This window comes from Entelurus aequoreus, unplaced genomic scaffold (assembly GCF_033978785.1).
Source record: "Entelurus aequoreus isolate RoL-2023_Sb unplaced genomic scaffold, RoL_Eaeq_v1.1 HiC_scaffold_112, whole genome shotgun sequence".
NCBI classification, from domain to species: domain Eukaryota; kingdom Metazoa; phylum Chordata; class Actinopteri; order Syngnathiformes; family Syngnathidae; genus Entelurus; species Entelurus aequoreus.
Window position 1 is genome coordinate 97,291 of NW_026908044.1, and position 22,354 is coordinate 119,644.

The following is a 22,354-nucleotide window of genomic DNA, read 5'->3' on the forward strand; positions in this document are numbered from 1 at the left end:
TAGTGGATCCAACATAATAGTGAGAGTCCAGTCCATAGTGGATCTAACATAATAGTGAGAGTCCAGTCCATAGTGGATCTGACATAATAGTGAGAGTCCAGTCCATAGTGGATCTAACATAATAGTGTGAGAGTCCAGTCCATAGTGGATCTAACATAATAGTGAGAGTCCAGTCCATAGTGGATCTAACATAATAGTGTGAGAGTCCAGTCCATAGTGGATCTAACATAATAGTGTGAGAGTCCAGTCCATAGTGGATCTAACATAATAGTGTGAGAGTCCAGTCCATAGTGGATCTAACATAATAGTGTGAGAGTCCAGTCCATAGTGGATCTAACATAATAGTGAGAGTCCAGTCCATAGTGGATCTAACATAATAGTGTGAGAGTCCAGTCCATAGTGGATCTAATATAATAGTGTGAGATTCCAGTCCATAGTGGATCTAACATAATAGTGAGAGTCCAGTCCATAGTGGATCTAACATAATAGTGTGGGAGTCCAGTCCATAGTGGATCTAACATAATAGTGTGAGAGTCCAGTCCATAGTGGATCTAACATAATAGTGAGAGTCCAGTCCATAGTGGGTCTAACATAATAGTGTGAGAGTCCAGTCCATAGTGGGTCTAACATAATAGAGAGAGTCCAGTCCATAGTGGGTCTAACATAATAGTGAGAGTCCAGTCCATAGTGGATCTAACATAATAGTGTGAGAGTCCAGTCCATAGTGGATCTAACATAATAGTGAGAGTCCAGTCCATAGTGGATCTAGCGTAATAGTGGGAGTCCAGTCCATAGTGGATCTAACATAATAGTGAGAGTCCAGTCCATAGTGGATCTAACATAATAGTGAGAGTCCAGTCCATAGTGGATCTGACATAATAGTGAGAGTCCAGTCCATAGTGGATCTAACATAATAGTGTGAGAGTCCAGTCCATAGTGGATCTAACATAATAGTGAGAGTCCAGTCCATAGTGGATCTAACATAATAGTGTGAGAGTCCAGTCCATAGTGGATCTAACATAATAGTGAGAGTCCAGTCCATAGTGGATCTAACATAATAGTGAGAGTCCAGTCCATAGTGGATCTAACATAATAGTGAGAGTCCAGTCCATAGTGGATCTGACATAATAGTGAGAGTCCAGTCCATAGTGGATCTAACATAATAGTGTGAGAGTCCAGTCCATAGTGGATCTAACATAATAGTGAGAGTCCAGTCCATAGTGGATCTAACATAATAGTGTGAGAGTCCAGTCCATAGTGGATCTAACATAATAGTGTGAGAGTCCAGTCCATAGTGGATCTAACATAATAGTGTGAGAGTCCAGTCCATAGTGGATCTAACATAATAGTGTGAGAGTCCAGTCCATAGTGGATCTAACATAATAGTGAGAGTCCAGTCCATAGTGGATCTAACATAATAGTGTGAGAGTCCAGTCCATAGTGGATCTAATATAATAGTGTGAGAGTCCAGTCCATAGTGGATCTAACATAATAGTGAGAGTCCAGTCCATAGTGGATCTAACATAATAGTGTGAGAGTCCAGTCCATAGTGGATCTAACATAATAGTGTGAGAGTCCAGTCCATAGTGGATCTAACATAATAGTGAGAGTCCAGTCCATAGTGGATCTAACATAATAGTGTGAGAGTCCAGTCCATAGTGGATCTAACATAATAGTGAGAGTCCAGTCTATTGTGGATCTAACATAATAGTGAGAGTCCAGTCCATAGTGGATCTAACATAATAGTGAGAGTCCAGTCCATAGTGGATCTAACATAATAAATGGTAAATGGTAAATGGGTTATACTTATATAGCGCTTTTCTACCTTCAAGGTACTCAAAGCGCTTTGACACTATTTCCACATTCACCCATTCACACACACATTCACACACTGATGGCGGGAGCTGCCATGCAAGGCCCTAACCACGACCCATCAGGAGCAAGGGTGAAGTGTCTTGCTCAAGGACACAACGGACGTGGCGAGGTTGGTAGAAGGTGGGGATTGAACCAGGAACCCTCAGGTTGCTGGCACGGCCACTCTCCCAACTGCGCCACGCCGTCCCATAGTGGATCTAATATAATAGTGAGAGTCCAGTCCATAGTGGATCTAACATAATAGTGAGAGTCCAGTCCATAGTGGATCTAACATAATAGTGAGAGTCCAGTCCATAGTGGATCTAACATAATAGTGAGAGTCCAGTCCATAGTGGATCTGACATAATAGTGAGAGTCCAGTCCATAGTGGATCTAACATAATAGTGTGAGAGTCCAGTCCATAGTGGATCTAACATAATAGTGAGAGTCCAGTCCATAGTGGATCTAACATAATAGTGTGAGAGTCCAGTCCATAGTGGATCTAACATAATAGTGTGAGAGTCCAGTCCATAGTGGATCTAACATAATAGTGTGAGAGTCCAGTCCATAGTGGATCTAACATAATAGTGTGAGAGTCCAGTCCATAGTGGATCTAACATAATAGTGAGAGTCCAGTCCATAGTGGATCTAACATAATAGTGTGAGAGTCCAGTCCATAGTGGATCTAATATAATAGTGTGAGAGTCCAGTCCATAGTGGATCTAACATAATAGTGAGAGTCCAGTCCATAGTGGATCTAACATAATAGTGTGAGAGTCCAGTCCATAGTGGATCTAACATAATAGTGTGAGAGTCCAGTCCATAGTGGATCTAACATAATAGTGAGAGTCCAGTCCATAGTGGGTCTAACATAATAGTGTGAGAGTCCAGTCCATAGTGGGTCTAACATAATAGAGAGAGTCCAGTCCATAGTGGGTCTAACATAATAGTGAGAGTCCAGTCCATAGTGGATCTAACATAATAGTGTGAGAGTCCAGTCCATAGTGGATCTAACATAATAGTGAGAGTCCAGTCCATAGTGGATCTAACATAATAGTGTGAGAGTCCAGTCCATAGTGGATCTAATATAATAGTGTGAGAGTCCAGTCCATAGTGGATCTAACATAATAGTGAGAGTCCAGTCCATAGTGGATCTAACATAATAGTGTGAGAGTCCAGTCCATAGTGGATCTAACATAATAGTGTGAGAGTCCAGTCCATAGTGGATCTAACATAATAGTGAGAGTCCAGTCCATAGTGGATCTAACATAATAGTGTGAGAGTCCAGTCCATAGTGGATCTAACATAATAGTGAGAGTCCAGTCTATTGTGGATCTAACATAATAGTGAGAGTCCAGTCCATAGTGGATCTAACATAATAGTGAGAGTCCAGTCCATAGTGGATCTAACATAATAGTGTGAGAGTCCAGTCCATAGTGGATCTAACATAATAGTGAGAGTCCAGTCCATAGTGGATCTAACATAATAGTGAGAGTCCAGTCCATAGTGGATCTAACATAATAGTGAGAGTCCAGTCCATAGTGGATCTGACATAATAGTGAGAGTCCAGTCCATAGTGGATCTAACATAATAGTGTGAGAGTCCAGTCCATAGTGGATCTAACATAATAGTGAGAGTCCAGTCCATAGTGGATCTAACATAATAGTGTGAGAGTCCAGTCAATAGTGGATCTAACATAATAGTGAGAGTCCAGTCCATAGTGGATCTAACATAATAGTGAGAGTCCAGTCCATAGTGGATCTAACATAATAGTGAGAGTCCAGTCCATAGTGGATCTAACATAATAGTGTGAGAGTCCAGTCCATAGTGGATCTAACATAATAGTGTGAGAGTCCAGTCCATAGTGGATCTAACATAATAGTGTGAGAGTCCAGTCCATAGTGGATCTAACATAATAGTGAGAGTCCAGTCCATAGTGGATCTAACATAATAGTGTGAGAGTCCAGTCCATAGTGGATCTAACATAATAGTGAGAGTCCAGTCCATAGTGGATCGAACATAATAGTGAGAGTCCAGTCCATAGTGGATCTAACATAATAGTGAGAGTCCAGTCCATACTGGATCTAACATAATAGTGTGAGAGTCCAGTCCATAGTGGATCTAATATAATAGTGAGAGTCCAGTCCATAGTGGATCTAACATAATAGTGAGAGTCCAGTCCATAGTGGATCTAACATAATAGTGAGAGTCCAGTCCATAGTGGATCTAACATAATAGTGAGAGTCCAGTCCATAGTGGATCTGACATAATAGTGAGAGTCCAGTCCATAGTGGATCTAACATAATAGTGTGAGAGTCCAGTCCATAGTGGATCTAACATAATAGTGAGAGTCCAGTCCATAGTGGATCTAACATAATAGTGTGAGAGTCCAGTCCATAGTGGATCTAACATAATAGTGTGAGAGTCCAGTCCATAGTGGATCTAACATAATAGTGTGAGAGTCCAGTCCATAGTGGATCTAACATAATAGTGTGAGAGTCCAGTCCATAGTGGATCTAACATAATAGTGAGAGTCCAGTCCATAGTGGATCTAACATAATAGTGTGAGAGTCCAGTCCATAGTGGATCTAATATAATAGTGTGAGAGTCCAGTCCATAGTGGATCTAACATAATAGTGAGAGTCCAGTCCATAGTGGATCTAACATAATAGTGTGAGAGTCCAGTCCATAGTGGATCTAACATAATAGTGTGAGAGTCCAGTCCATAGTGGATCTAACATAATAGTGAGAGTCCAGTCCATAGTGGGTCTAACATAATAGTGTGAGAGTCCAGTCCATAGTGGGTCTAACATAATAGAGAGAGTCCAGTCCATAGTGGGTCTAACATAATAGTGAGAGTCCAGTCCATAGTGGATCTAACATAATAGTGTGAGAGTCCAGTCCATAGTGGATCTAACATAATAGTGAGAGTCCAGTCCATAGTGGATCTAACGTAATAGTGGGAGTCCAGTCCATAGTGGATCTAACATAATAGTGAGAGTCCAGTCCATAGTGGATCTAACATAATAGTGAGAGTCCAGTCCATAGTGGATCTGACATAATAGTGAGAGTCCAGTCCATAGTGGATCTAACATAATAGTGTGAGAGTCCAGTCCATAGTGGATCTAACATAATAGTGAGAGTCCAGTCCATAGTGGATCTAACATAATAGTGTGAGAGTCCAGTCCATAGTGGATCTAACATAATAGTGAGAGTCCAGTCCATAGTGGATCTAACATAATAGTGAGAGTCCAGTCCATAGTGGATCTAACATAATAGTGAGAGTCCAGTCCATAGTGGATCTGACATAATAGTGAGAGTCCAGTCCATAGTGGATCTAACATAATAGTGTGAGAGTCCAGTCCATAGTGGATCTAACATAATAGTGAGAGTCCAGTCCATAGTGGATCTAACATAATAGTGTGAGAGTCCAGTCCATAGTGGATCTAACATAATAGTGTGAGAGTCCAGTCCATAGTGGATCTAACATAATAGTGTGAGAGTCCAGTCCATAGTGGATCTAACATAATAGTGTGAGAGTCCAGTCCATAGTGGATCTAACATAATAGTGAGAGTCCAGTCCATAGTGGATCTAACATAATAGTGTGAGAGTCCAGTCCATAGTGGATCTAACATAATAGTGAGAGTCCAGTCCATAGTGGATCTAACATAATAGTGTGAGAGTCCAGTCCATAGTGGATCTAACATAATAGTGTGAGAGTCCAGTCCATAGTGGATCTAACATAATAGTGAGAGTCCAGTCCATAGTGGATCTAACATAATAGTGTGAGAGTCCAGTCCATAGTGGATCTAACATAATAGTGTGAGAGTCCAGTCCATAGTGGATCTAACATAATAGTGTGAGAGTCCAGTCCATAGTGGATCTAACATAATAGTGAGAGTCCAGTCCATAGTGGATCTAACATAATAGTGTGAGAGTCCAGTCCATAGTGGATCTAACATAATAGTGTGAGAGTCCAGTCCATAGTGGGTCTAACATAATAGTGTGAGAGTCCAGTCCATAGTGGGTCTAACATAATAGAGAGAGTCCAGTCCATAGTGGGTCTAACATAATAGTGAGAGTCCAGTCCATAGTGGATCTAACATAATAGTGTGAGAGTCCAGTCCATAGTGGATCTAACATAATAGTGAGAGTCCAGTCCATAGTGGATCTAACGTAATAGTGAGAGTCCAGTCCATAGTGGATCTAACATAATAGTGAGAGTCCAGTCCATAGTGGATCTAACATAATAGTGAGTGTCCAGTCCATAGTGGATCTGACATAATAGTGAGAGTCCAGTCCATAGTGGATCTAACATAATAGTGTGAGAGTCCAGTCCATAGTGGATCTAACATAATAGTGAGAGTCCAGTCCATAGTGGATCTAACATAATAGTGTGAGAGTCCAGTCCATAGTGGATCTAACATAATAGTGTGAGAGTCCAGTCCATAGTGGATCTAACATAATAGTGTGAGAGTCCAGTCCATAGTGGATCTAACATAATAGTGAGAGTCCAGTCCATAGTGGATCTAACATAATAGTGTGAGATACCAGTCCATAGTGGATCTAATATAATAGTGTGAGAGTCCAGTCCATAGTGGATCTAACATAATAGTGTGAGAGTCCAGTCCATAGTGGATCTAACATAATAGTGTGAGAGTCCAGTCCATAGTGGATCTAACATAATAGTGAGAGTCCAGTCCATAGTGGGTCTAACATAATAGTGTGAGAGTCCAGTCCATAGTGGGTCTAACATAATAGTGAGAGTCCAGTCCATAGTGGATCTAACATAATAGTGAGAGTCCAGTCCATAGTGGATCTAATATAATAGTGTGAGAGTCCAGTCCATAGTGGATCTAACATAATAGTGAGAGTCCAGTCCATAGTGGATCTAACATAATAGTGTGAGAGTCCAGTCCATAGTGGATCTAACATAATAGTGTGAGAGTCCAGTCCATAGTGGATCTAACATAATAGTGAGAGTCCAGTCCATAGTGGATCTAACATAATAGTGTGAGAGTCCAGTCCATAGTGGATCTAACATAATAGTGTGAGAGTCCAGTCCATAGTGGATCTAACATAATAGTGTGAGAGTCCAGTCCATAGTGGATCTAACATAATAGTGAGAGTCCAGTCCATAGTGGATCTAACATAATAGTGTGAGAGTCCAGTCCATAGTGGATCTAACATAATAGTGTGAGAGTCCAGTCCATAGTGGGTCTAACATAATAGTGTGAGAGTCCAGTCCATAGTGGGTCTAACATAATAGAGAGAGTCCAGTCCATAGTGGGTCTAACATAATAGTGAGAGTCCAGTCCATAGTGGATCTAACATAATAGTGTGAGAGTCCAGTCCATAGTGGATCTAACATAATAGTGAGAGTCCAGTCCATAGTGGATCTAACGTAATAGTGAGAGTCCAGTCCATAGTGGATCTAACATAATAGTGAGAGTCCAGTCCATAGTGGATCTAACATAATAGTGAGTGTCCAGTCCATAGTGGATCTGACATAATAGTGAGAGTCCAGTCCATAGTGGATCTAACATAATAGTGTGAGAGTCCAGTCCATAGTGGATCTAACATAATAGTGAGAGTCCAGTCCATAGTGGATCTAACATAATAGTGTGAGAGTCCAGTCCATAGTGGATCTAACATAATAGTGTGAGAGTCCAGTCCATAGTGGATCTAACATAATAGTGTGAGAGTCCAGTCCATAGTGGATCTAACATAATAGTGAGAGTCCAGTCCATAGTGGATCTAACATAATAGTGTGAGATACCAGTCCATAGTGGATCTAATATAATAGTGTGAGAGTCCAGTCCATAGTGGATCTAACATAATAGTGTGAGAGTCCAGTCCATAGTGGATCTAACATAATAGTGTGAGAGTCCAGTCCATAGTGGATCTAACATAATAGTGAGAGTCCAGTCCATAGTGGGTCTAACATAATAGTGTGAGAGTCCAGTCCATAGTGGATCTAACATAATAGTGTGAGAGTCCAGTCCATAGTGGATCTAACATAATAGTGAGAGTCCAGTCCATAGTGGATCTAACATAATAGTGTGAGAGTCCAGTCCATAGTGGATCTAACATAATAGTGTGAGAGTCCAGTCCATAGTGGGTCTAACATAATAGTGTGAGAGTCCAGTCCATAGTGGGTCTAACATAATAGAGAGAGTCCAGTCCATAGTGGGTCTAACATAATAGTGAGAGTCCAGTCCATAGTGGATCTAACATAATAGTGTGAGAGTCCAGTCCATAGTGGATCTAACATAATAGTGAGAGTCCAGTCCATAGTGGGTCTAACATAATAGTGTGAGAGTCCAGTCCATAGTGGATCTAACATAATAGTGAGAGTCCAGTCCATAGTGGATCTAACATAATAGTGAGTGTCCAGTCCATAGTGGATCTGACATAATAGTGAGAGTCCAGTCCATAGTGGATCTAACATAATAGTGTGAGAGTCCAGTCCATAGTGGATCTAACATAATAGTGAGAGTCCAGTCCATAGTGGATCTAACATAATAGTGTGAGATACCAGTCCATAGTGGATCTAATATAATAGTGTGAGAGTCCAGTCCATAGTGGATCTAACATAATAGTGTGAGAGTCCAGTCCATAGTGGATCTAACATAATAGTGTGAGAGTCCAGTCCATAGTGGATCTAACATAATAGTGAGAGTCCAGTCCATAGTGGGTCTAACATAATAGTGTGAGAGTCCAGTCCATAGTGGGTCTAACATAATAGTGAGAGTCCAGTCCATAGTGGATCTAACATAATAGTGAGAGTCCAGTCCATAGTGGATCTAACATAATAGTGTGAGAGTCCAGTCCATAGTGGATCTAACATAATAGTGTGAGAGTCCAGTCCATAGTGGGTCTAACATAATAGTGTGAGAGTCCAGTCCATAGTGGATCTAACATAATAGTGAGAGTCCAGTCCATAGTGGATCTAACATAATAGTGTGAGATACCAGTCCATAGTGGATCTAATATAATAGTGTGAGAGTCCAGTCCATAGTGGATCTAACATAATAGTGTGAGAGTCCAGTCCATAGTGGATCTAACATAATAGTGTGAGAGTCCAGTCCATAGTGGATCTAACATAATAGTGAGAGTCCAGTCCATAGTGGGTCTAACATAATAGTGTGAGAGTCCAGTCCATAGTGGGTCTAACATAATAGTGAGAGTCCAGTCCATAGTGGGTCTAACATAATCTTTATACCAATAAGTGTCCAGTGAGTGTTTATTAGGCAACACAATGAGGTCCATTTGAAGAAAAAACATTTCCACAGAATATTTGTTGAGTTTAACATGACAGCACTACACAGTCCCTTCATTAAACATAGACAGAGAGAAGTGAAACATTACAAAACTGGTATCATATGATCTGCATAACCAAAACTTGCCTGCAGGTTGTAATAGTTGAGGGTTTGTTGTGTTGTGTTGGCAGAGGTGCTCTCTGGTGGCGACATGGACATGATACATGTCCCTAGCTAGATACAACCTTATATATATTGTACGTCCAGGACTTCACAGACAATAGCTTTGTTTATTAAAATAAAAAATATATATAAGGCAGGCTTCGCTACACATCTTAAAGTGTGCCAACTATCCGTCTGTTAGTGACAGACATTTTGTTTTTCTTCAGTCAATAGTATGGGTGTCCCCATCTGATCGTGATATTGAATATCGATGCGACATCCACAAAAAAACCCAAGTATCAGATGATCTCAGCTTGTATGTAAAATGTGCGATACAAGCAGTGCTACTTACTTGTGTGTGATATCATGTGCGATACAAGCAGTGCTACTTGTGCAAAGCTGTCCACTTTCTTCTATTATATGAAAGTCTTATACAAAAGGTAAACATGCTAGGCTATAGGCTACTAGGAGCTACACAACAGCTAAGCACACAATAGCACACAAGCTAGACATACGTAACAATCATTAAATAATAGTGCAGTGTCAATATAAACAAATATTACAATAAGTATAGTTGCATATTACTTACACATACAAAATCTCCAAGGCAGAAGCCTATTAGAAAGTATCCAGTAACAAACGTGTCCGCATCATTCAATTTACTGCATCCTGAGCTTAACTTCATGAATTGTTGTGGCCACTACGTGTCACCAAAAAAACAATTACACTCCCCTTCAACTTAAAGACAGCATAAGTCCATTCCAGATGGTTAATAATAAATAGGTTAATAATTGCCATTGTTCTGTGCTTGACTCATTTCACTTGATCAAACATTCCACTTTACTGACTTGCTAATTATCTTGCTGTTCAAATGTAAGTGTATTGTTAGCACTGTAGCGCACATGCTAATGTGGCTATAACTGTTGTATGCATGTAATACATGACATGTGACAGTGGAGGAGTGCTGCATGTAATACATGACATGTGACAGTGGAGGAGTGCTGCATGTAATACATGACATGTGACAGTGGAGGAGTGCTGCATGTAATACATGACATGTGACAGTGGAGGAGTGCTGCATGTAATACATGACATGTGACAGTGGAGGAGTGCTGCATGTAATACATGACATGTGACAGTGGAGGAGTGCTGCATGTATGGACAAAGTGAATAAAAGTTTTCTTGCGATACAGGTGGATCAATGCTGGATCTTCTGTTAGTGGCCTAGTGGTTAGAGTGTCTGCCCTGAGATGGGTAGGTTGTGTTAGTGGTCTAGTGGTTAGAGTGTCTGCCCTGAGATGGGTAGGTTGTGTTAGTGGTCTAGTGGTTAGAGTGTCTGCCCTGAGATGGGTAGGTTGTGTTAGTGGTCTAGTGGTTAGAGTGTCTGCCCTGAGATGGGTAGGTTGTGTTAGTGGTCTAGTGGTTAGAGTGTCTGCCCTGAGATGAGTAGGTTGTGTTAGTGGTCTAGTGGTTAGAGTGTCTGCCCTGAGATGGGTAGGTTGTGTTAGTGGCCTAGTGGTTAGAGTGTCTGCCCTGAGATGGGTAGGTGGTGTTAGTGGTCTAGTGGTTAGAGTGTCTGCCCTGAGATGGGTAGGTGGTGTTAGTGGCCTAGTGGTTAGAGTGTCTGCCCTGAGATGGGTAGGTTGTGTTAGTGGTCTAGTGGTTAGAGTGTCTGCCCTGAGATGGGTAGGTGGTGTTAGTGGTCTAGTGGTTAGAGTGTCTGCCCTGAGATGGGTAGGTGGTGTTAGTGGCCTAGTGGTTAGAGTGTCCGCCCTGAGATGGGTAGGTTGTGTTAGTGGTCTAGTGGTTAGAGTGTCCGCCCTGAGATGGGTAGGTTGTGTTAGTGGTCTAGTGTTTAGAGTGTCTGCCCTGAGATGGGTAGGTTGTGTTAGTGGTCTAGTGGTTAGAGTGTCCACCCTGAGATGGGTAGGTTGTGTTAGTGGTCTAGTGGTTAGAGTGTCTGCCCTGAGATGGGTAGGTTGTGTTAGTGGTCTAGTGGTTAGAGTGTCCGCCCTGAGATGGGTAGGTTGTGTTAGTGGTCTAGTGGTTAGAGTGTCTGCCCTGAGATGGGTAGGTTGTGTTAGTGGTCTAGTGGTTAGAGTGTCTGCCCTGAGATGGGTAGGTTGTGTTAGTGGTCTAGTGGTTAGAGTGTCTGCCCTGAGATGAGTAGGTTGTGTTAGTGGTCTAGTGGTTAGAGTGTCTGCCCTGAGATGGGTAGGTGGTGTTAGTGGCCTAGTGGTTAGAGTGTCTGCCCTGAGATGGGTAGGTGGTGTTAGTGGTCTAGTGGTTAGAGTGTCTGCCCTGAGATGGGTAGGTGGTGTTAGTGGTCTAGTGGTTAGAGTGTCTGCCCTGAGATGGGTAGGTGGTGTTAGTGGCCTAGTGGTTAGAGTGTCCGCCCTGAGATGGGTAGGTTGTGTTAGTGGTCTAGTGGTTAGAGTGTCCGCCCTGAGATGGGTAGGTTGTGTTAGTGGTCTAGTGTTTAGAGTGTCTGCCCTGAGATGGGTAGGTTGTGTTAGTGGTCTAGTGGTTAGAGTGTCCGCCCTGAGATGGGTAGGTTGTGTTAGTGGTCTAGTGGTTAGAGTGTCTGCCCTGAGATGGGTAGGTTGTGTTAGTGGTCTAGTGGTTAGAGTGTCCGCCCTGAGATGGGTAGGTTGTGTTAGTGGTCTAGTGGTTAGAGTGTCTGCCCTGAGATGGGTAGGTTGTGTTAGTGGTCTAGTGGTTAGAGGGTCCGCCCTGAGATGGGTAGGTTGTGTTAGTGGTCTAGTGGTTAGAGTGTCTGCCCTGAGATGGGTAGGTTGTGTTAGTGGTCTAGTGGTTAGAGCAGGGGTCACCAACGCGGTGCCCGCGGGCACCAGGTCGCCCGTAAGGACCAGATGAGTCGCCCGCGGGCCTGTTCTAAAAAAAAAAAAAATTAAAAACATTTAAAAAAAAATAAAAAAAATTAAAAAAAATTAAAAAAAAAAAATTAAATCTACATAGAAAAAACACAAGATACACTTTCAATCAGTGCATCAACCCAAACAACCTCCCCCATGCACACTCATCCACACCCACTCACACAAAAGGGGTTATTTCTTTCTGCTACCAATATTCTGGTTCCCACAACATAGACAACACATCTGCAAGGGACACAGTCCCTGAAGCACACATGATTGTATAGGCTGCTGGTCCACTAACATTTTCATTAATTACTATTTTTTATGTAATTATTTTTATATTGTTTTACTTTCTTTTTTATCCAAGAAAATGTTTTTTATTTATTTATCTCATTTTATTTTATTTTTTAAAAAAGGGCCTTATCTTCAACAGACCAGGTTTTCAATGAAATTAGATTTGTTTAAAGGGTTTTTTAAACCAGGCCCAGTCCAGATAATGTCCAAGTCGGACTCAGCAACACACACCTTCATTCATGTACACAGAAAAAAATTAGGGAACACAACAGATTGCATATAATTTATAAACAAAATTACATTTTCAAAATAAGCATTTATGTACAGTCCAGATTATGTCCAGGTCACTCAAATTAGGGAACACAACAACAGATATCATATAATCTATAAACATAATTATACTTTCAAAATAAGCCTTTGAGGACTTCTCATCTTTTTTTTAATGTTTTTTGGCATCATTATCGTTTTCAACCATGTAACTTTCTAAAGTTAGAAAATACTGAATAAATGTTTTAAAGAAAGTAATACTAAGTGAATATCTGTTTTTGGCCTTAAAAATAAACATTTTACCGAGTACTATAATTAAATTGACTAAATCATGATTGTCAATGAACTCTCCTAAAATAACAGAAACCACATTAAGCTTCATAAACAAACCAATCCTTAAACACATTTTTTCAACTTCCACCCAAAACAAAGACACAATATGACAATACCAAAACAAATGCAGGGTGGATTCAGGCTCCTGACAACAAAATGGGCAATCATCTGACTCTGTCATATTCCCTAATTTTAACATTTTCCCTGTGGGTAAGAAGTTATAAATAATTTTAATTTGAAAATAACGATTTTGCACATCGATAGTGGTTTTATAGATTAGTTTGAATATGGCATCCCATGGCAACAGGCAGTCAAAAAAGTCCTCCCATTTTCCATTTGTGTTGTATGAGGCAGCCTTCAAAGATTTCTTTATTAAATAAAAATTATATCTTTTTCTATTTATTTTAGTTCCTTTTCGCCAACTAGAATTTCTTATTAGAGGTTTACAAACTAATAATTTAGTAGTTCCATAATTAATTATTTGTTTCCATCTTTACCCAATTACTCCAGTTAGTTGATAAAATGAAAAGCTTGAGCAAGCATCACCATACATAGCTCTAAATTCATCATACTTCATAATTTTACCATTCTCATTGATAATATCATTGACAAAAATGATTCCTCTTTCAAACATATTTTTCCAAAAGAAAGGCTTTCCATCTATTACAATATTAGAGTTCATCCATATTAACTGCTGCAAAATATCGTCTCTTTTTTCTGGCACATAAAATTGAAAACACCACTATGAGTGGATTGTTTCCTTTATGAACCCCGCCATGTTTCCCAGCAGACTCTCTGGGAGGGGATCACTTGTAAAAAAGGATACAATTTCTTTTGATACAGTACATGTTTTTTGTCCAACAGGACATTTGTGTACCACTCAATGTTTAAATACATCTTTGGAACAATTGATGCTTTTAAAGACAGACACATAGCTTCAAGGTTGAGAAGTTTCAGGCCCCCATATTCATACTCTTTGTACAAAACCTGTCTTTTAATCTTTTCTGGTTTGCCGTTCCAAACAAAATCGAAGACCCTCCACTCATAAATCTTAAAAAAGTTTTGTGATGGAGCTGGTAATGACAAAAACAAATAAATAAATTGAGGAATAATTAACGAGTTGGCAATAGACATTTTACCATACAAGGTTAGGGATTTCCCTTTCCATAATTGCATAATTTTGTCCAGCTTTCTTAGTCGATTATCATAATTTACTGAGCCTAGATCTTCCAGATTTTCTGGGACAACAACACCAAGTATGTTAACTGGTCCATCTGTCCACAAAACAGGCACTTTGCATTCCATTCGAAAGGACGTTCCCTTTAGATTTCCGATCCTTAACATTTTACATTTATCATAATTAAGCTTAAGGCCAGATTGCTGTGAAAATATGTCCAAAAGATTAAGAAGGTTCCGCAAACAATGAGGAAAAATCTTATCTTTGTGAATCAGACTTTTCTGACATGAACTTCATCAAGAACAAACACAGAACACGCCTCACTGATGCACATCTGCAAGACTCACTCAGAGTTGCAGTGTCAAGTTACACACCAGAGTACAACACACTAGTTAACAGCATGCAATGCCAGGCTTCCCACTAACTGACAAAGAAACAGATAACAGATTTGGTGTCCAGTTCAAAGTGTGACATGATTTAAAAATTTGAGAGTTTACTTTTGTATTTTATATGAGTTATTATTTGTACAAACATGGTGCAAAGTAATTCATGATTTGTTAAACAATGTTAGTGGCTAGCTAGTTAAAATGGGATATTGTGATTTCACAAGACTGTCTTAGAAGTGATCATTTGAAAATGTTCAATTTGAAAAATGTGCACTTAGAGAAAATATAAAAATAAAGTGTTGCATATTGATATTTATCTGTTTCTATATATATTTATTGTGAGAAATCATTAAGATGATCAGTGTTTCCACAAAGATAAATATCATTAAGTATTAATAATAACAGAGTTAAAGGTATATTGAGCAAATTGGCTACTTCTGGCAATTTATTTAAGTGTGTATCAAACTGGTAGCCCTTCGCATTAATCAGTACCCAAGAAGTAGCCCTTGGTTTCAAAAAGGTTGGTGACCCCTGGGTTAGAGTGTCCGCCCTGAGATGGGTAGGTTGTGTTAGTGGTCTAGTGGTTAGAGGGTCCGCCCTGAGATGGGTAGGTTGTGTTAGTGGTCTAGTGGTTAGAGTGTCCGCCCTGAGATGGGTAGGTTGTGTTAGTGGTCTAGTGGTTAGAGTGTCCGCCCTGAGATGGGTAGGTTGTGTTAGTGGTCTAGTGGTTAGAGTGTCCGCCCTGAGATGGGTAGGTTGTGTTAGTGGTCTAGTGGTTAGAGGGTCCGCCCTGAGATGGGTAGGTTGTGTTAGTGGTCTAGTGGTTAGAGTGTCTGCCCTGAGATGGGTAGGTTGTGTTAGTGGTCTAGTGGTTAGAGTGTCTGCCCTGAGATGGGTAGGTTGTGTTAGTGGTCTAGTGGTTAGAGGGTCTGCCCTGAGATGGGTAGGTTGTGTTAGTGGTCTAGTGGTTAGAGTGTCTGCCCTGAGATGGGTAGGTTGTGTTAGTGGTCTAGTGGTTAGAGTGTCCGCCCTGAGATGGGTAGGTTGTGTTAGTGGTCTAGTGGTTAGAGTGTCCGCCCTGAGATGGGTAGGCTGTGTTAGTGGTCTAGTGGTTAGAGTGTCCGCCCTGAGATGGGTAGGTTGTGTTAGTGGTCTAGTGGTTAGAGTGTCCGCCCTGAGATGGGTAGGTTGTGTTAGTGGTCTAGTGGTTAGAGTGTCCGCCCTGAGATGGGTAGGTTGTGTTAGTGGTCTAGTGGTTAGAGTGTCCGCCCTGAGATGGGTAGGTTGTGTTAGTGGTCTAGTGGTTAGAGTGTCCGCCCTGAGATGGGTAGGTTGTGTTAGTGGTCTAGTGGTTAGAGTGTCCGCCCTGAGATGGGTAGGTTGTGTTAGTGGTCTAGTGGTTAGAGTGTCCGCCCTGAGATGGGTAGGTTGTGTTAGTGGTCTAGTGGTTAGAGTGTCTGCCCTGAGATGGGTAGGTTGTGTTAGTGGTCTAGTGGTTAGAGTGTCCGCCCTGAGATGGGTAGGTTGTGTTAGTGGTCTAGTGGTTAGAGTGTCCGCCCTGAGATGGGTAGGTTGTGTTAGTGGTCTAGTGGTTAGAGTGTCCGCCCTGAGATGGGTAGGTTGTGTTAGTGGTCTAGTGGTTAGAGTGTCCGCCCTGAGATGGGTAGGTTGTGTTAGTGGTCTAGTGGTTAGAGGGTCCGCCCTGAGATGGGTAGGTTGTGAGTTCAAACCCCGGCCGAGTCATACCAAAGACTATAACAATGGGAGCCATTACCTCCCTGCTTGGCACTCAGCATCAAGGCTTGGAATTGGGGGTTAAATCACCAAAAATGATTCCTGGGCACGGCCACCGCTGCTGCTCACTGCTCCCCTCACCTCCCAGGGGGCGAACAAGGGTGATGGGTCAAATGCAGAGAATAATTTGGCCACACTTAGTGTGTGTGTGACTATCAGTGGTACTTTCACTTGAACTACGGCTCTGATGCGGCAAAAGGTAGCACAACAGCATCTTTTAGAGGCGGTGCTTGGAGGACTTGCTGCTAGGGAGACACTTATTGGAGCTGACTGACTTGATGGTGTGTGTGTGTGTGTGTGTGTGTGTGTGTGTGTGTGTGTGTGTGTGTGTGTGTGTGTGTGTGTGTGTGGGTGTGTGTGTGTGTGTGTGTGTGTGTGTGTGTGTGTGTGTGTGTGTGTGTGTGTGTGTGTGTGTGTGTGGGCCTGCAGCAATGAGCATGCATTAGATGTGAATGCCTTGACAGTAAAACCAGGGTGGGTGCAAACTTCATGTATGGTACTGTACACTCCTCAACACTGGCAAATAGTGAGTACTGTCACAATTCATGTATGGTACTGTACACCCCTCAACACTGGCAAATAGTGAGTACTGTCACAATTCATGTATGGTACTGTACACTCCTCAACACTGGCAAATAGTGAGTACTGTCACAATTCATGTATGGTACTGTACACTCCTCAACACTGGCAAATAGTGAGTACTGTCACAATTCATGTATGGTACTGTACACTCCTCAACACTGGCAAATAGTGAGTACTGTCACAATTCATGTATGGTACTGTACACCCCTCAACACTGGCAAATAGTGAGTACTGTCACAATTCATGTATGGTACTGTACACTCCTCAACACTGGCAAATAGTGAGTACTGTCACAATTCATGTATGGTACTGTACACCCCTCAACACTGGCAAATAGTGAGTACTGTCACAATTCATGTATGGTACTGTACACTCCTCAACACTGGCAAATAGTGAGTACTGTCACAATTCATGTATGGTACTGTACACTCCTCAACACTGGCAAATAGTGAGTACTGTCACAATTCATGTATGGTACTGTACACCCCTCAACACTGGCAAATAGTGAGTACTGTCACAATTCATGTATGGTACTGTACACTCCTCAACACTGGCAAATAGTGAGTACTGTCACAATTCATGTATGGTACTGTACACTCCTCAACACTGGCAAATAGTGAGTACTGTCACAATTCATGTATGGTACTGTACACCCCTCAACACTGGCAAATAGTGAGTACTGTCACAATTCATGTATGGTACTGTACACTCCTCAACACTGGCAAATAGTGAGTACTGTCACAATTCATGTATGGTACTGTACACCCCTCAACACTGGCAAATAGTGAGTACTGTCACAGTATAACATCAAGTAGGGTTCCACCCATATTTATAGATGTATCTGCCTTTTTGTTTGTTTAACTAGAACTGTACTACATCAGTATGGCAAAAAAAGAGCGTTATTGTCATTTTTCAATGAGTACATGTCTTTTATCTGGCACTAAAGTGTGCCAAGATGTCCATGTGTAAGTGCACTAAAGTGTGCCAAGATGTGCATGTGTAAGTGCACTAAAGTGTGCCAAGATGTCCATGTGTAAGTGCACTAAAGTATGCCAAGATGTCCATGTGTAAGTGCACTAAAGTGTGCCAAGATGTCCATGTGTAAGTGCACTAAAGTGTGCCAAGATGTCCATGTGTAAGTGCACTAAAGTGTGCCAAGATGTCCATGTGTAAGTGCACTAAAGTGTGCCAAGATGTGCATGTGTAAGTGCACTAAAGTGTACCAAGATGTCCATGTGTAAGTGCACTAAAGTGTGCCAAGATGTCCATGTGTAAGTGCACTAAAGTGTGCCAAGATGTGCATGTGTAAGTGCACTAAAGTGTGCCAAGATGTCCATGTGTAAGTGCACTAAAGTGTGCCAAGATGTCCATGTGTAAGTGCACTAAAGTGTGCCAAGATGTCCATGTGTAAGTGCACTAAAGTGTGCCAAGATGTCCATGTGTAAGTGCACTAAAGTGTGCCAAGATGTCCATGTGTAAGTGCACTAAAGTGTGCCAAGATGTCCATGTGTAAGTGCACTAAAGTGTGCCAAGATGTCCATGTGTAAGTGCACTAAAGTGTGCCAATATGTCCATGTGTAAGTGCACTAAAGTGTGCCAAGATGTCCATGTGTAAGTGCACTAAAGTGTGCCAAGATGTGCATGTGTAAGTGCACTAAAGTGTGCCAAGATGTCCATGTGTAAGTGCACTAAAGTGTGCCAAGATGTCCATGTGTAAGTGCACTAAAGTGTGCCAAGATGTCCATGTGTAAGTGCACTAAAGTGTGCCAATATGTCCATGTGTAAGTGCACTAAAGTGTGCCAAGATGTCCATGTGTAAGTGCACTAAAGTGTGCCAAGATGTGCATGTGTAAGTGCACTAAAGTGTGCCAAGATGTCCATGTGTAAGTGCACTAAAGTGTGCCAAGATGTGCATGTGTAAGTGCACTAAAGTGTGCCAAGATGTGCATGTGTAGGTGCACTAAAGTGTGCCAAGATGTCCATGTGTAAGTGCACTAAAGTGTGCCAAGATGTCCATGTGTAAGTGCACTAAAGTGTGCCAAGATGTCCATGTGTAAGTGCACTAAAGTGTGCCAATATGTCCATGTGTAAGTGCACTAAAGTGTGCCAAGATGTCCATGTGTAAGTGCACTAAAGTGTGCCAAGATGTGCATGTGTAAGTGCACTAAAGTGTGCCAAGATGTGCATGTGTAAGTGCACTAAAGTCCACGTGTCACTAAGCTGGGCGGGTCTGATCACCACCACTGCAGCACACATAATCCCAGGATGAAGGTGGAGGAGGGGATGCTGCATCAACCTCCAACATCATCAGCAGAACCAGAGGCTTTTATTTTGACGGTGCAATCGTGACATATGATGGATGGTGCATAGAATGAGGTCCACTCACGAAAGTGTCGGTACCGCTGGGACACAGCACGGCACGTAGAAAGACATAGAATGAGGTCCACTCACGAAAGTGTCGGTACCGCTGGGACACAGCACGGCACGTAGAAAGACATAGAATGAGGTCCACTCACGAAAGTGTCGGTACCGCTAGGACACAGCACGTAGAAAGACACGCCAGGCTCGGCGTAGAAGTCCAGCCGCCTCTCGTCGTCCTCCTCGGCGAAGATGAGGTCGAAGGGGTTGCCGGAGCACCACTTCTCAGCCGCCTCCACCAGATGCTTGAACTCCATCCTCGCTTCTCCCGTAGGCCCCCCCCCCCTCCTCCTCCCGTAGGCCCCCCCTCCTCCCGCCTCCTCCCGTCTTTCCCGCACGCCCGCTGCTCCACGTAGAAGAAGAAGAGACAAAGAGGACGAGCAGTTTAATGCTGCATCTCTAATGCTGCATCTCTCCTCTTCCTCCTCCTCCTTTAATGCTGCATCTCTCCTCTTCCTCCTCCTCCTTTAATGCTGCATCTCTCCTCCTCCTCCTCCTTTAATGCTGCATCTCTCCTCCTCCTCCTCCTCCTTTAATGCTGCATCTCTCCTCCTCCTCCTCCTTTAATGCTGCATCTCTCCTCCTCCTCCTCCTCCTAGTGTAATGCTGCATCTCTCCTCCTCCTCCTCCTCCTAGTTTAATGCTGCATCTCTCCTCCTCCTCCTCCTCCTCCTAGTTTAATGCTGCATCTCTCCTCCTCCTCCTCCTAGTTTAATGCTGCATCTCTCCTCCTCCTCCTCCTCCTAGTTTAATGCTGCATCTCTCCTCCTCCTCCTCCTCCTCCTAGTTTAATGCTGCATCTCTCCTCCTCCTCCTCCTCCTCCTAGTTTAATGCTGCATCTCTCCTCCTCCTCCTAGCTAATATACCTACACGTTTACATGTGACTGTATAAGTATTCATTATTTTCGTATAGTTTCAGTTTCACGTCACCGTGGAGTTCTGGAGTCTGTTTAGCTGATGGGAGAGCTAGCTTGCACTGTTTAGCTGATGGGAGAGCTAGCTTGCACTGTTTAGCTGATGGGAGAGCTAGCTTGCACTGTTTAGCTGATGGGAGAGCTAGCTTGTACTGTTTAGCTGATGGGAGAGCTAGCTTGCACTGTTTAGCTGATGGGAGAGCTAGCTTGCACTGTTTAGCTGATGGGAGAGCTAGCTTGCACTGTTTAGCTGATGGGAGAGCTAGCTTGTACTGTTTAGCTGATGGGAGAGCTAGCTTGTACGGTGACTTCTATTTGGATTGATCAGCCGTTTTACTGCCGTGTTACAGACACCGTTTGGAAATGCTTAAGGTATGTAAATAAACCTTTACTGTATATTTCTGAGTACATCAGCCATTTCACAAGGTGGATATCTGCGGTGCGGCTAATGTATGGGAAATATGTTTTTCTTGTCAAATGCCCTGTTTTTAAAAGTTACCATCTCCTGAAGTTGTTGGCTGTGGTGGCGGGAACTGTCACATGATGTACATTTCAGGACAGGAACTGTTACATGATGTACATTTCAGGACAGGAACTGTTACATGATGTACATTTCAGGACAGGAACTGTTACATGATGTACATTTCAGGACAGGAACTGTTACATGATGTACATTTCAGGACAGGAACTGTTACATGATGTACATTTCAGGACAGGAACTGTTACATGATGTACATTTTAGGACAGGAACTGTTACATGATGTGCATTTCAGGACAGGAACTGTTACATGATGTACATTTCAGGACAGGAACTGTTACATGATGTACATTTCAGGACAACAAAGACTGGATTGCAACTACAAAGAAGGTATTTGCTTTGGAGACATCCAGGCAGGGACACGGCCATTTTTAACTTCTATACATACCCACGTCCATCTTATTGCTCCTGGGAAGGAAGAGCTATTTCATTATTGTTAGTAAGATTTTTGGCTGGGATGAGCAAATAATGTGTGTCAAAGTCAAGGTCCGAGGGCCACATCTGGCCCGCCACATTGTTTGATGTGAGAGCCTGGAAATAATGTGCACTTCTAGGGGTGTGGGAAAAAATAGATTCGAATTCGAATCGCGATTCTCACGTTGTGCGATTCAGAATCGATTCTTATTTTTAAAAAATCGACTTTTTAAAAAAATGTATTTATTTTTTCATTTTTATTTTTAATTTTTTTTAATTGATCAATCCAACAAAACAATACACAGCAATACCATAACAATGCAATCCAGTTCCAAAACCAGCAACACTCAGAAGTGCAATAAACAGCAATTGAGAGGAGACACAAACACCACACACAACAATTGAGAGGAGACACAAACACCACACACAACAATTGAGAGGAGACACAAACACCACACACAACAATTGAGAGGAGACACAAACACCACACACAACAATTGAGAGGAGACACAAACACCACACACAACAATTGAGAGGAGACACAAACACCACACACAACAATTGAGAGGAGACTGTTGCGTTTGACCAGATGTTCCTCCAAGTGGGATGTAAAACGCTGGTCAGTCCCAAGTTCCTTAGATGACATATAAACTGACTCAAAGGTACCACCAAGCACAGAATAGGTATTTTGTAATTTATTGTCAAATATTTGAGAATAGAGACCAGCCTCGAACAACACATACGAATGCGCAGCCCAAGTTGATCTGGCATTCCAAAGGAAAAAGCAACTCTTTTCACACAAAGAAAGCCCCCATCCCCCCCCCCCCCCTCCTCTCAACACTGATAAGAAGAGAGACTTGGGGGTTGTGTTCACATTCCTGATGGTTTACGACCCTGTCTAAACAGGCAATCTGAAGACAAAGAGAAACTGGTATACAGAGTATACATGGAAAAATATGAGCTGATTCAAACATGATTATGAATAAAGAAATAACTCTTAAACATATGCATTATCCACAATCCCCCTTCAGATCTTATCCAAAAGATCTCTCTCTCACCGTCGTCTTCTGGGCTGTAGGAT

General features: G+C 42.1%; 1 protein-coding gene across 1 annotated transcript in view; it reads right to left on the minus strand.

Annotated features, from left to right (window-relative positions):
- The window catches only part of LOC133645460 (maturin-like), a 31,937-nt gene extending 12,171 nt beyond the window's left edge, over positions 1–19,766 (minus strand). Inside the window, exon 1 of the mRNA XM_062040296.1 lies at positions 19,505–19,766. Coding sequence (XP_061896280.1) covers positions 19,505–19,663 — 159 coding nt within the window. The 5' untranslated portion in view covers positions 19,664–19,766. The remainder of the gene's footprint in view (positions 1–19,504) is intronic.
- Between the last annotated feature and the right edge of the window lie 2,588 nt (positions 19,767–22,354).